This window comes from Crinia signifera, chromosome 8, assembly GCF_055691185.1.
Source record: "Crinia signifera chromosome 8, ASM5569118v1, whole genome shotgun sequence".
Classification (NCBI taxonomy): domain Eukaryota; kingdom Metazoa; phylum Chordata; class Amphibia; order Anura; family Myobatrachidae; genus Crinia; species Crinia signifera.
Window position 1 is genome coordinate 108,514,188 of NC_139224.1, and position 16,195 is coordinate 108,530,382.

General features: G+C 46.7%; 1 protein-coding gene across 2 annotated transcripts in view; it reads right to left on the minus strand.

The window, feature by feature from the left end:
- LOC146026352 (ferric reductase 1-like) overlaps positions 1–16,195 on the minus strand; it is a 75,599-nt gene that overhangs the window by 19,527 nt on the left and 39,877 nt on the right. For both annotated transcript variants that reach the window (XM_083156954.1, XM_083156953.1), the window contains exons 5-8: positions 10,932–10,995; positions 10,629–10,814; positions 9,286–9,384; positions 5,795–5,948 (exon numbers count right to left, since the gene is read on the minus strand). In XM_083156954.1, the coding sequence (XP_083013080.1) occupies positions 5,795–5,948; positions 9,286–9,384; positions 10,629–10,814; positions 10,932–10,995 (503 nt within the window). The remainder of the gene's footprint in view (positions 1–5,794; positions 5,949–9,285; positions 9,385–10,628; positions 10,815–10,931; positions 10,996–16,195) is intronic.

Below are 16,195 nucleotides of genomic sequence, written 5' to 3' on the forward strand. Positions count from 1 at the left end.
CCAAGCCCTTCTGGGCCAATATGGAAGGACAATAATCACTTGGCTCTGTTCCATTGTCACTTTCCATAGTACTCTGTGAATCAAAGAGAAAGGTGGGGAAACATAAGCGAGGGTAAACCACCAACTCTGGGAGAGAGCATCCACCCAGCACGACTCCGGAGTCTGGTATCCGGAAAAAAACCAGGGAAGTTTTTGTTGGTCGCGGACGCCACCAGGTCTATTTCTGGTAGACCGAAATGATTTACAATCTGGCTGAACACCGATTCTTCCAGCTCCCATTCTCCTGGCATCACATTGTTGCGGCTTAGAAAATCTGCCACCTGATTGTCCTCCCCTGGCACATGTAGGGCTGATAACGATTGAAGATTTCTTTCTGCCCTAGTCATGATGCCTCTTAATTCTTCTAACAATACCTTAGCGGACTGGCGAAAAAACGCCCTGGTTGTGCCAGATACATATCTCTCCTGAAATGGTCTGCCAGGCCTATAAGCTCTGGTTTGCCAAAAATATTGTCTGGATGAATTACCAGGGTATCTTCCTCTTTTGTCTTGCGGTAATCTGACCGATTTACCCCCAGACATTCTCTGGGTCATTTCATCCAGTTTGCTCCCAAAAAGAAAGGATCCTTCATAGGGAAGAGAAGCCAATTTATTTTTAGAGTGTGAATCGGCTGCCCATGACCTCAGCCATAAGGCTCTTCTGGCCACCACCCCTGACGTTATTGACTTGGCTGAAAAATCTAGCACGTCAAGTGATGCTTTACATACATAGTCCACCGCCAACTGAACCTGAGCCAAATTTTTGCTTATTTGTTCACGCGGTATCTTATGTAAATCTTCTTGCAATGCGACACACCATATTTTAAGAGTTCTGGCCAAAGAGGCTATGGCTACTCCAGATTTCATGCATACTGAACTGGATATGTGTAACCTCTTAAGGGCACTCTCCATTTTCTTTTCCATGGCATCTCTAAGTATTGCCCCGTCTTCTTGGGGAATAGTCATTCATGTAGTAACCCCTGCAACAGCTACATCAACCTAAGGGATACCACACCATTTTATAAAACTCCTCATCATCAATAGGATACATTCGATCAACTCTTTTAAATGATCCTACCCATTTTGACAATATATCCTTGACTAGCTTATGAACGGGGGAAACACCTGCCTTTCCTGGCTCTGTCCTCGAATAAGGCATCATACTCAGTTTTTACAGGCTGTTTGTAATTAAGAGTCTTGTATAGATCTTTCAATACCATCTCTACCAATTCTAGGTTAAATAACCTTTCATCTTCCACTAATTCTCCAGACTCTGCAGTAGTAGCAAATGAACCTTCCTTATCAGAATCAAAATCTTCAGCCACCAGATCCCCTTCATGATCCAAACTGGTCTGTGACCTAGACCTCTTATTACTTAAGAACTCATCCTTAGTCACAAAATTTTTATTCTTCCTACTCATCAGTTCATTAATCTGAGCAGACACATTGGGAACACGCCTTTTCTTGACACAATCCCGACAGAGAACCTCTTCTCCTATAAATGACTTGTCACATGAAGGGCAACTTTTAGCAACATTCTTTTTCTTACACAGTTATTTCTTAGGTGCAGAAGGCACACTAAAAAGAAGAAAAGAAATGGGGTCACTAACTAACTACTAACTAAGACCTAATCACAATCTTTCAAAAAGATATATAACCAGTTAGTTCTCATAGAGGACTTACCTGGGCAGCGATACATTGTTTGGGAGAGGCATCCTCCATTCTCAATATGCATGGCCTGTGATAGCAGAGAACACCCAGCACCTCTTACACCGGCCAGGTGCATTATATATCGGTACTTCCGGTCCTTGGAACGCACGCGGCCCGCAGTGGAATGCAGGCCGTGTGCATAGGACACACCGTCACTTCTGGGCGCCCATGACCACATCCGCCCAGAAGAATAGATGCTCCGGCAAGCTCCGCTTCCCACACCCGCACTCTGTAACCTGATGGCAGCAGAGGGAGCATTGGGGAACATCCAGTACCATGCGCCCTATGTAGTTAGCATTTGGAGGATGCCCGCAGCAGCTAACCCACTGGGTACTGGCTGATTTTTTTGTTACAGGTAATTGGTAGCACTTCTCCCATACACATGCCCCCCCCCAGCTCTGACAGGACTCGCTGATGCTTTGGCGCTCCGATGACATCACTGGGCTCCGGGACGATGCACACACGGGGAGCTCTCTTGCACTCACGAGGTGGGAGTCATTGATATGTCTATATGTAAGCACTTGTCTTTTTAGTTTTATGTCTTGATAAAGGGTTTCAACACCCGAAACGTTGGCATATACCCCTGTGTGGGTCTCTTCATTTCTACTTATCTTTGAATGCTGAATAATACGAGTGCCTTAATCTTGTTGATATATATATATATATATATATATATATATATATATATATATGAAACAAAATCTCCTATATCGCGCTAATTATAACAGTTTAAACAATGGTCGCCAGTAGCACTAGGCCCCCTACTAGTGGGGCTCCCCAATCCAGATATACCCACAATAGTGTTACTTGGCACCCTTACAATAAATGGTGATTCCTGTCTCTCTTTCACTTTATAATATACACACAAATAACAGTTTTTAAAACATATAGCATTTATTAAAAAAGCTTTTAAAACACTTTTTACGAGTAAAGTTCTTTTCACAAAGGTATTTTTCAGAAGTTTGTGGATGAAATGTAACCCAACGCGTTTCGTCTCCTTTAGTGAGACTTCATCAGGGGTATTAGTATTTAAACAAATCTTTTATATATTCGGTTAAGGTTCTTCTAATAAGACTAATTATTGGCTGACCATCTAGTAAAGTGAATGAACCCTTCTGTACTGGGTCGATTTCCTGTGATGGATTTAAGACCACGATAATGTTTGCCTTGGTAGGGTCTTTATAACAATGGATGTGGAGAACCCTTTAAATGGGGAATAAGATGTTCCCCTGTTCGACTGGGTTATTCCCCCGTACAAGGTTCAAAGGGCAATCCAAATTCTGATTGAATCAGGTAATGGCCTCTGTATATCCTCTAACTCGTAGTAGGAAACTTGTCTCCTAACACTAACAGGTATTTTTTCGGATATTTTTTTCAGAATAAATGATTTAAAAGATTCCTGTGGTATGGTATAGGTACATGTGTTCTCATCAGAGTCCTATATATATATATATATATATATATATATATATATATATATATATATATATATATATATATATATATATATATATATATATATATATATATATATATATATATATATATATATCAATCCACGGTACTCTTTACTTAGAAGGGCGCCCGCGATTGGAATCGCGGGCGTCGGGGGTAAAAAATCGTGGCCATCGCGGGCATCGCGGGTACATTAAAAACGGGTGCCCGCGATGACCGCGATTTTCCCATAGGGATCAATGTTAAAAACGGTGATTGACCGCGATTTTAATGTTAAATGCCTCAATGCCCGCGATTTGGCCATAGGAATCAATGTTAAATGGGCCACAGAGCCCTAATAGTCACCGTGAACTCTGAAATGGCCCCCACAATTGTTAACGCCACCCCACGATCAACGTGAACCCGAAGCGTGGCGAGCGCAGCGAGCCCGCGAGGGGCGGCGGTACGCGTCCTCCGACCTTTTCATGCCCTACTATCCACGTCGGCGTGGAGTTGAGAATAGAATAGTGTGGCGAGCGCAGCGAGCCACCGAGGCCCGAAGCGTGGCGAGCGCAGCGAGCCCCGCGGATACCTTCACAGGTAAACGCGTCCCCTCGCGGGCTTCACAGGTGTCCGCTTTTCGCCACGGACACCTGTTAAGCCCGTGAGGGGACGCGTATAACTGTGAAGGTATCCGCTTCCCCTCGCGGGGCTCGCTGCGCTCGCCACGCTTCGGGCCTCGGTGGCTCGCTGCGCTCGCCACACTATTCTATTCTCAACTCCACGCCGACGTGGATAGTAGGGCATGAAAAGGTCGGAGGACGCGTACCGCCGCCCCTCGCGGGCTCGCTGCGCTCGCCACGCTTCGGGTTCACGTTGATCGTGGGGTGGCGTTAACAATTGTGGGGGCCATTTCAGAGTTCACGGTGACTATTAGGGCTCTGTGGCCCATTTAACATTGTTTCCTATGTAAAAATCGCGGGCATTGAGGCATTGAACACTAAAATCTAGTCCAATCTCATTTTTAACATTGGTCCCTATGGGAAATCGCGGCCATCGCGGGCATCGCGTCGCACGCGATTTTTAGTGCATTCGATGGTCGCGATGGTCGCGATGGGCGCCCTTCTAGGTAAAGAGTACCCAATCCACTTATGCCGGCACTCTACCAGCTGCTCCCGGTGCCACAGATACTGCACATGTATATTCCAAACGAAAAGAGCACTCAGGAGACTTAGCATAGATGAAACATCACTGTATTAACGGTATGAACAGCCGTTTTCGGGACCGCAGCCCCTTCGTCAGATACCTACAGCTGTAGGTATCTGACGAAGGGACTGCGGTCCCGAAAACGGCTGTTCATACCGTTAATACAGTGATGTTGCATCCATGCTGTCTCCTGAGTGCTCTTTTCGTTTGGAATATATATATATATATATATATATATATATATATATATATATATATATATATATATATATATATATATATATATATATATATATATATATATATATATATATACATACATATTTAGGTACTTGTGTATTTTGGCGGCGCCCATCGCATCGCATACCATAACACATACGATGGTATGCGATGCGACGCGATATCGTACGATTTTGCACGATGGCATACAATTTTGAAATTGTATGCCATTGTACATGGCATACGATGCGATGCGATGCGATGCGATTAAACATTGTATAAGCACCCTAATGGGTGCTTATACTATGTTAAGCACCCAAATGGGTGCTTACAATGTTAAATGCACCCCCACGCCACCCCCCACTATAAACGTGAACCCGAAGCGTGGCGAGCGCAGCGAGCCCGCGAGGGGCGGCGGTACGCGTCCTACGACCTTTTCATACCCCCACTATCCACGTCGGCGTGGAGTTGAGAATAGAATAGTGTGGCGAGCGCAGCGAGCCACCGAGCCCGAAGCGTGGCGAGCGCAGCGAGCCCCGCGAGGGGACGCGGATACCTTCACAGGTAAACGCGTCCCCTCGCGGGCTTCACAGGTGTCCGCGTCGCCACGGACACCTGTGAAGCCCGCGAGGGGACGCGTATAACTGTGAAGGTATCCGCGTCCCCTCGCGGGGCTCGCTGCGCTCGCCACGCTTCGGGCTCGGTGGCTCGCTGCGCTCGCCACACTATTCTATTCTCAACTCCACGCCGACGTGGATAGTGGGGGTATGAAAAGGTCGTAGGACGCGTACCGCCGCCACTCGCGGGCTCGCTGCGCTCGCCACGCTTCGGGTTCACGTTTATAGTGGGGGGTGGCGTGGGGGTGCATTTAACATTGTAAGCATCCATTTGGGTGCTCAAAAGCACCCTTTAGGGTGCTTATACGATTTTTGGTCGTATAGGGGGTCAAAATCGCGTCGCATCGCATCGCATGCCATCGGGTGCATGGCATGCGATGCGATGCGATATGTTCGTCGTACGACGGACATCGGGGGCGCCGCCAAAATACACAAGTACCCATATTTATATATTTTTAACAGAGAATTGTGATCGTGGCGTGGCATGGCATAGTACTCAACTAATCTAAACTACCAAAATCTCAAATTGTGCAAACAGAATACATTTTTGATCTCTATGTAATCACTCACCATTTGGCATAGATGGGCCACGGACAAGCAATACATAGTAACTGGAAGGGGCACTGGATCGTTGCTGGAAAGGTAGGACGATATCGCTTTGTGTGATGAATGAACATTTTAACACCCCATTTATGTAAGATGTTACTCTATAGCCTGCAGTGCTCTGCAATAAAAGAACAAAAATGATAAGTTTGTTGTTACAGAACTATTGCACAGACAAAAGCGATAGCAGCTCAGACCTCGAAAGTCTACAGTATGTCAGGATACCCAGCTGCTTCTGCAAATCACCATGAAGGGGAAAGCGGAATTGGATGTAAAACAAAAAAAAATGATAGATAAACAGGGGTTACATAATTAAGGGTTCAGCCAGCAGCAGAGAAAAAAAAAAGTAGAGATTTCCCCCCATCGACCTCGAGAATGTGCAATACAGTTATAGGGCCAGATTCTCTAAGCTTCAAAAGTGATAAAATGGAGAGTGATAAACAGCCAGCCAATCAGCTCCTACCTGCCATGTCACAGACTCTGTTTGAAAAATGTCAGCCAGGAGCTGATTGGCTGGCTGTTTATCACTCTCCATTTTATCACTTTTGAAGCTTAGAGAATCTGGCCTATAATGCTTTGATGAGTATTCCCAAATTACTCCAATACTCTGATTACAGTGGGACGATCTTGCTAATTGGAAACATAATAAACTTTGGGCATACTGTAGTAAGTCAGACCTGATCGGAGAGCTAACCATGATATAACCATGTTGTACTGCAGGTGGGGCAGATGTAACATGTGCAGATGTAACATGTGCAGAGTGTTATTGGCCCTACACCCGTAATGACCCGCTGAGCATTCTGAGTGATGCTAGATCGCTCAGCATGATCACTCAGCACAAATGGATGTGTCAGCGATGTGTGCCGAGCGATTTGTATTGAACGATTAATTTCCACCCTGCAGGTTATTAACCGGTGCCAGATAAAGACCCATGCCTTTACATCACTATGTACCCTACACAAAGCGATATGCAGGCATTTTCAGTAATTTAGTGAAATTATTTAAAAACGCTCACAAAAAGTCCGAATATCACAGCATGTGTAGGCCCCATTAGATCTGGGTGAGTTGTTTGGTTTCTGTGCAGGGTAAATACATGCTGCTTTATTTTTACACTGTAATTTAGATTTCAGTTTGAACATTCATCACCCTTATCTAAAGCTAGGTACACACCTAAAAATGTATCGGTCCAATCTGGTAATGTATAGGAGCATAGCAGAAACATTTGCTTGCTAACACTGGAAAATAGACAATGGTCATTCAGACAAATTGGTAATCCATTTAGCTGAAGAATCGTTTGTCCATTTTCCAGTGTTTGGGAGCAAATAGTGGATTGCCATTTTCTCCAATACATTACCAGCTTTTTGTTTCCACCAGATTGGACAGAAAAATATTTAGGTGTGTTTGCAGCCTATAAAATGCCTATTTAGAAGCTGGAATGTGTGCTGAGCGATCATTTTTAAGTCTGTTTCTCAGCACTGCTCCTAGAGTACGGGGCTTAACTTATGTTCTTTGCATATTTAGATTTTTTCTTCCTGCTTTTTCATTTAGCTCATTGTGCTATTGCATATACCCATACCTCCCAACTGTCCCGCTTTCCGCGGGAACGTCCCGATATTCGGGGACGTTCCCGCGTCCCGCCCGGGGCCGCCATTGTCCCACGGTGGGGGGGACAGTTGGGAGCCCCCCCCAGCTTGCCGAGAATAGATGCTGTGCGCATGCGCACAGCGTCTATTCAGCGCCGACGATCGGCGAAAACGGGGGCGTGGCCGGAGTTTGCGTCGCCCCATGAGGCCACGCCCCTTTTCTTGAGGCCACACCCCCTTTTCGGGAGCGCGAACGTCCCGACCTCCCAACTTCAAAAGTTGGGAGGTATGCATATACCTGTGTGCTCTTTGTTTTCTTATGTATGGAAAGGCTTTAGCCAATAAATTGAGTTATGGTGTGCATTCATTGTACCTTAAGAATAATTTGATAGCCACAAGGAGCAAGCACACATGAGTACCTGGGCATTACATTAAATATAATACTATACTATGGTGTCACTATTCTTTAATGTAAAACATAAAGGGGACAATACTGGTGCTGTGGCTATGGGGCCAGAGCTGCTTTTAGAGCTTGCAGTTGCCCCTACACGCAGTCATGGACGGCTTAAAAAGCTCCCCCTTCACACACAACCACTGGCCATCATTGGTGAGAATATGTGGTAGGGAAGTGGGAACACACATGCTTACCGCATTACCCCAGCCTGGCCCGCCACTCTGTCCCTGCCTGGCTAGCTCCACCTACCAGCAGCCTACAGTGCAGTGTAGTAGTATTTAGGGGTGGGGCCTAATACCAGGAAGTACCCACCCCAGAGACCTGTGCTGTAGTCAGATAGCGTCACCTCCTTCAGAGGGGCTGGGTGGCCATGACACTTGGTGTTGGACTCTAGTGTCTGGTGTGAGGTGTCATCCATTTGTGACCTTAACAGAGGGGCCAGGTGGTAGGAACCTGCCTCCTGAATGAAGCCATGAACCGCAGTGCATCATACCTCCCAACTGTCCCGCTTTCCGCGGGAACGTCCCGATATTCGGGGACGTTCCCGCGTCCTGCCCGGGGCCGCCATTGTCCCGTGGTGGGGGGGACAGTTGGGAGCCCCCCAGCTTGCCGAGAATAGACGCTGTGCGCACAGCGTCTATTCAGCGCCGACGAACGGCGAAAATGGGGCGTGGCCGGAGTTCGCGTCGCCCCATGAGGCCACGCCCCCTTTCTTGAGGCCACGCCCCCTTTTCGGGAGCGCGCGCGGCTTAGCCGTGCAAACGTCCCGACCTCCCAACTTCAAAAGTTGGGAGGTATGGTGCATGCAGCTCCTCCCAGGAACTTCCCAGGCTTTTTTTTAAAGAGCTGGCGGCCAGATGAATCACTCTCCTCCACCCAGACATCCACCGGAAAGCAGTGCCTACAGATGGCTGTGCGTGTGGTGCATGTGGTGTGTGTGGAGGTACAATAGTTTAACAGCAATGGAGTGGAGAAGGGGTTTAAGCAGCGGTCTTCTTCTGTATGGTTCAGGGTCCTGAAACCAGTGCTTACGGTGGGGATAAACTGTGGGTCTCTAGAGCAAAGGGAAGGAGGTTGGTTCTTAACCATATTGCTCATAAACAATGGCAGGGCGACACAAAGCATGCAAGGCTACGGTATCAGTGGGGGATCGCATTTTCCCAGAGGAGCCATTTTGTTGGAAACTGCAATGTATTGCACTCCACTTCCTATAATAAGAGCAGAATGTGAATGGTAAAGCTATATTTAACATATTAGAAAGGATTAAATAAGGTACATTAAATAGATCTCATACAATAGGTTAGAACCTAACCATTAATCGAATGTTAACCTGGTCCGTCTGCTGTGCTAATGAAATGCTATACTGTACAGTGTGTTGGATGATATTCAAGCAATTGCACAGAAATGCTTTCAGTACTCACAGTGTTTGTTACAATAGGAGTGACTGGTCCAGTGGTATATGCTCGTTCAACCATAATATCTCCTGAAGCATTGGTACAAATATAAACATCATCATTTCCCTGGAAGATACAACAGAATGTTATATAATATGTTCTTAAAATTATATGGTACAAAGGTCTACGAATTTGACAAATGGTACATTTCAGCGGCGTACCTATAGCACCGCAGCCCCCGCGGGGGGGGGGGCGCTGTGCATGTGGGGGCGCCGGGGCTGCGGTTCTATAGTTACACCCTCCCAATCCCCCGCAGACTTACCTATCTTGCTGGTCCCGGCGGCTCCGTTCTTATGCTGAGGACCACCACAAAATGGCCGCCCCCATATAGCACACAGTTCTCTAAAACTGTCTGCTGTATGGGGGCGGCCATTTTGTGGTGGTCCTCAGCAGAAGAACGGAGCTGCCGGGACCAGCGCGATAGGTAAGGCTGCGGGGGATTGGGGGGGGGGGGGTTTGCATGGGCGGCGGGGGGTGCTTGGCTGGGCGGCAGGGGGCGCCCAAAACTTAGCTACGCCACTGGTACATTTAATATGAAGTCATCAACTATCGACACTGACAAAAAATAATAATAATAATAATAGGAATTTTATTAAACTAAAAATAAAAATATATAAAAAAAATAGACATTCACAGAACGAGGGTAAAATATATTGCAATTTGCAACATGTCTAAATCATAACTATAATTCCTTTTGGGAACCATTAATATAAAATATGTTACGTACAACCCTCCCCTTCCCAGCATACACTTTAACTTTTCCTCATTAGCTGAGTGTTTGAGGCTTCAGGTCTTCAACCCTTTAAGTGCCAAGTAAACGTGTATTCATCCGAATGACCTGTAAGGTTTACCTTATATAAGAGATATATATATGTGTCACTCAAAGGGTTAAGGTTAAAGAGTTTTGAGGCAGCACAGAACATTATATTTATTATATTCATGAAAAACCAGGACTACCAAGATATGTGGGACTAGAGGCATCTAGATCTATACAAAGTACTATGATCTATACCATGGGTCTTCAACCTGTGGCCCTCCAGATGTTGTGAAACTACATGTCCCAGCATGCATTGCCACATTTTTTCCTATGAGAGCATGCCAAAACTGACAGGGCATGCTGGGACATGTAGTTCTACAACATCTGGAGGGCCACAGGTTGAAGACATGTGATCTATACAAAGCCATGGCTTTTTCTATAGCAAGGTTTCTTGTGCTTCATTTAGACTAAAGTTGGCCTGTTTTTTTTATTATCTTAATAGTTTCTTATCAAAAATAGATCAGCTTAAGAAAATATGAGACCTCTTGCTTACCATGTTTGTATCACTTGAGAAACCAATGGCCACATAACCTGCTGTTGCACCGCTCATTTCAAATACGTAACCATTGCTGGAGGGAACTGAGGACATGAACAGACAATTGCTGTCACTGGGACTGCAGTTCTCAGGACTGGTTAGGCAATACTTCTGAGAACCACATGTGGTATTGGACATCTGCATCTGTAAAGAGAGTATTGTAATTGTACTTTCTCACACAGTATAGATCACATTAATATGTATAAAATGTAATCACAGAGAAAATGCTGTGCCCATTGGACACTACTATTTCAGACTCACGGCAACTATGATGTCACTCTGCACACCAGTCCAGAAGGAGGAGTAACTGAGCACAACAGTCGCTCTGAAAATAAAGAAACGGTTTACAATATATTGCTTCAGAACTATATTTATTTGTTTAGAAGTAGAGATGTGCACAAAACACCATGGGCGAAATGTAATAGGGTGCGTTTTTTTAGACAAAAAAAAAATCGCACCAAATCGCACCTTTAAAAATCGCGTTTTTTGCCGCGAATTCGCATATGTAATGAGATGCGAATTAGCGGCAAAAAATGCGATTTGCCGCGATTTAGGTCGATTTTTAGTCATGAAAATGTGCGCATTTTCAGTCCTGAAAATGTGCGCATTTTCATATATGCGATTTTGGTTGTCAAAAAAAAAAGAAAAAAAACGGCGTGCGGTCCCCCCCCTAAGCATAACCAGCCCCGGGCTCAAAAAGCCGGTGCTGGTATCATAAAATCAAAGGAACAATCAAGTTGGGGTTCCCTGGATTTTATAAAACCAGCACCAGGCTCAAGGTCCGGCGCTGGTTCCCAAAATACGGGGGACAAAATGACTAGGGGTCCCCCGTATTTTAAGAACCAGCACCGGACACAACCAGCCAGCAGGGTAATGCCACAGCCGGGGGGAGACTTTTTATACAAGTCCCCCCGGCCAAAGCATTAACCCCCTGGCTGGTCAGCATGGGCAGGGGTCCTGGGGAAGTGGGGACCCCCCCAATGAAGGGGTCCCCCCCCTCCAGGACTTACCAGCCCATGCTGATAGTCCGGGGCTGTCCCCGATGCCCCTGGGCGGTGGGCATCGGGCTGATATTTGGTGTAAAAGAATAGATAAACTATTGTTTTTTACTGTGGCACTACAAGTGCCAGCAAGCCTCCCCAGCAAGCTGGGACTTGGAGAACCACAAGTCCCAGCCTGCTGGGCATTAAAGGGCCCGCTGGCACTTGTAGTTCCACAGTTAAAAAAATAGTGCACAAAACACACTGACACACATTTTAAATAAAACTTTAATACACACATTACACACATACTAATACTTACCTATCTTCTTCCCGTAGGTAGCCCTGGTCCTGATGTCCTCCGGTCCTGTGTCGGCGTTCCTCTTCATGTCGACGTCCTTCTTGAAGTCGACGTCCCTGTCGGCGATGGCGTCCGGTGTCCGGGTCCGACGAAATCCATGGAGGAAGCTGTGGAAGGAAACCATACTCACCTGTCCCAGCGCGACGTAGTCCAGGTAAGGGTCTTGGAAAAAAAACAAACCGACACCCGAATCCAAGCGGACACGACGGAGACGCACGTGTGTTTGTTTACATCGTGCGGCTCCGCCTCCCGAATGCCGCTATTGGCCGCCTTGCGGCCTAGCGGCTCCTGATTGGCCGCTAGGCCGCAAGGCGGCCAATAGCGGCATTCGGGAGGCGGAGCCGCACGATGTAAACACCGTTGCGTCTCCGTCGTGTCCGCTTGGATTCGGGTGTCGGTTTGTTTTTTTTCCAAGACCCTTACCTGGACTACGTCGCGCTGGGACAGGTGAGTATGGTTTCCTTCCACAGCTTCCTCCATGGATTTCGTCGGACCCGGACACCGGACGCCATCGCCGACAGGGACGTCGACTTCAAGAAGGACGTCGACATGAAGAGGAACGCCGACACAGGACCGGAGGACATCAGGACCAGGGCTACCTACGGGAAGAAGATAGGTAAGTATTAGTATGTGTGTAATGTGTGTATTAAAGTTTTATTTAAAATGTGTGTCAGTGTGTTTTGTGCACTATTTTTTTAACTGTGGAACTACAAGTGCCAGCGGGCCCTTTAATGCCCAGCAGGCTGGGACTTGTGGTTCTCCAAGTCCCAGCTTGCTGGGGAGGCTTGCTGGCACTTGTAGTGCCACAGTAAAAAACAATAGTTTATCTATTCTTTTACACCAAATATCAGCCCGATGCCCACCGCCCAGGGGCATCGGGGACAGCCCCGGACTATCAGCATGGGCTGGTAAGTCCTGGAGGGGGGGGACCCCTTCATTGGGGGGGTCCCCACTTCCCCAGGACCCCTGCCCATGCTGACCAGCCAGGGGGTTAATGCTTTGGCCGGGGGGACTTGTATAAAAAGTCTCCCCCCGGCTGTGGCATTACCCTGCTGGCTGGTTGTGTCCGGTGCTGGTTCTTAAAATACGGGGGACCCCTAGTCATTTTGTCCCCCGTATTTTGGGAACCAGCGCCGGACCTTGAGCCTGGTGCTGGTTTTATAAAATCCAGGGAACCCCAACTTGATTGTTCCTTTGATTTTATTATACCAGCACCGGCTTTTGGAGCCCGGGGCTGGTTATGCTTAGGGGGGGGACCGCACGCCGTTTTTTTTCTTTTTTTTTGTTTTAACTATTTTTTTACAACAGAACCATGCACAGATCTCAATGATCTGTGCATGTTTCTGATAAAAGCGCCAGGCAGAACCTGGTCTATTTTTTTTGCGATTTTTAGTAAGCTTTACTAAAAATCGCAACCCATTAAATATGCGACTTCTATCCTTTTTAATGGGAAAACATCTGGATGCGATTTTTAGTCTAACTAAAAATCGCACCTTTAAAAAATGCGATTTTTCCCGCAAATCGCACCCTATAAAATATGCGATTTTCGGGAAATGCCCGAAAACGGCATATTTTGCGGGAAAAATCGCAAAAAAAAAAAAAACGCACCCTATTACATTTCGCCCCATGTCTTGATTTGCTTTGGTTCTAAACATTCAATGTGTTTTGGTAAAATCACCCTCTGATTTTGGATGCAGGTTGAGTATCCCTTATCCAAATATCCGTTATCAAAATTATTCCAAAAACCATACATTCCAGAAACTGAAGAAAAAAAAAATATTTTTTTTTTTGCTAAAAGCACTACTGGGACATCTGTAACAGCAATACTGAGGAAATATTATGTAACTGGCACTAAATATTTGCAAGAAAATGATTGCTTGGCATTTAAAAATTCAGTATCCGAGATTTTACACACTTTTCAGGTTTTGAAACTGTGTTTTATGCATAAATAAAAACTTTGTATAACATAAATGCAAGATACATCATTGAAATATAAAAATATTCTGAAATACGGAATAAGCCGTTATCCAAAAATATTCTGGTCCCGAGCATTTTGGATAAGGGATACTCAACCTGCATCACGAAAAATGTATAAAAAAAAAGATTATGTAAATTGTAACCAGTTTCTTTCCTACAGCAGAGGTTCCCAAGCTGAGTCCTCGAGGCACTTTAACAGAAGAGGTGTCTAAGAAATCCAGGTTAGAACACAGGTAAGTCAATTTGTACCCCTGTCAATTTGATTTAACCATCTGTGCTCACCAAAGGATACCCTTAAAACATGGATGACTAGGGTACCTTAAGGACAGGCATGTCCAAACCATGGCCCTCCAACTGTTGTGAAACTACAGATGGAGCCGGGCTCTTGTTTGCAGGGGATGGCGATGGCAATGCCATCCGGTATCCCCCGCCATCTGTATTTGCGAGAGGGGACGCGCGCGCACGAGATGCGCGCGCATCCCCTTCCGACGGCTTCCCCCGGGTCCCCGCTGGCTTGTCGACAGTCACCCGGTGTTCCCACCGCCTCCCCGCACCCCCCCTAACCCTGTCCGTCTCCCTGAAGCGGAGACGGACAGGGTCCCGTCGCCCCGGTGCACGGACACTGAGACGCGCATCTCAGTCAGATGAGAGCCGGGCTGCTGGCGGATCGCCAGTGGTGACGTTCTGGCGATTCGCCAGCAAGAGGGAGCCCGGCTCCATCTGTACACATCCCAGCATGCCTTGCCATAGTTTTAGCATTCCCTAATAGAAAACTGTAGCAAGGCATGATGGGACTTTCACAACAACTGGAGGGCCATAATGTGGACATGCCTGCTTTAGGACCAGATACTGTCCAACAGTATTAGTAAAATCAATAACAATGATTCCCATCAATGTTGACCACCTCACAGATCACAATATTGTGGTCACCCATATTTGCAAAATGTTGCAGCGAGTGGCATAAACACAAGGGTTTTATAAAATGGTCATGACCGCTTAGAAAAACATAGTTCCACAGCAGTGGCAAACAGAATGGCAATTGAATAAACTATACAGCACTATACAATGTTTTCATTAATCAAGAACGTCTAGCAGAAAAATGGGTACTTGTGTAGTTTCACGGCGGCAGCTTACGCTACATTTGAAGCTACATATTAGCGTAGCTTAACGGCTGCCTAGCGTAGTGACTCCGCGGCAACTCAGCGTAGTGTCCCCGTGAGGTAGTTACTCACGTACTGTTGCCGGGAATTGTATCACTGTTACCGGCATCCCTGGCAAGCCTAGTGAGCGCCTCTCACACAGCGCCAGCGCCCGCATGATCCCCTCTCCGGCAGAGAGGGGATCATGCGGGTGCCGACGGAGAGGCGCTCCATCTGTCTGAGTAACTATTGTGACAGGGTACAGCAAGCCTGCCGATAGGGTTGGGGGGTTCGGTAGCACAAGTGATTTGAAACCCACACTATCCATGCCAGCCCGAAGCGTGGCGAGCGGACACGTTACGTGTCCTCCCGACCTTTTCATACCCCCACTATCCACGTCGGCGTGGAGTTGATTTTATAAAGTGTGGCAAGCGCAGCGAGCCACCGAGCCCGAAGCATGGCGAGCCCCGTGAGGGGACACTGAATACATGTAAAGTAATCCGCGTCCCCTCGCTGCGTTTGCCACACTTTATAAAGTCAACTCCACGCCGACGTGGATAGTGGGGGTATGAAAAGTTCAGGAGGACGCGTAACGTGTGCGCTCGCCACGCTTCGGGCTGGTGTGGATAGTGGGGTGTTTCAAGAACACATTCACACCTGCCATATCATACATCTGAGACAGTAATGACAACATGTGGTAACTGGATTTTAGAAAAAAAAATGAAACCGTTATTCTTCTGATTCTGCATTGACAGAAACTGCAGCAGAAGTGGATGCAGTTGTGGAACAGTACGCTGGCTCTGACAGGGACGCTAGCTATGTTAAACGGCCGCAGGAACACTAGGCTATGCTGATTCTGACAGGGACGCTCGCGGAAACACTACTCTACTTTTAACTACGTTGCCAGCAGGAACTCTACGATCATTCTGACAGGGATGCTACCAGAGGCGTACCTAGATATTTGTAGGTCCCATAGCAAAAGTTTGTAAAGGCCCCCTATTTAGCAACTGATGGTGATAAATGTATGTAAAACATATTAGTTAGACAGCAAAGATGGGCCCCCTTCAG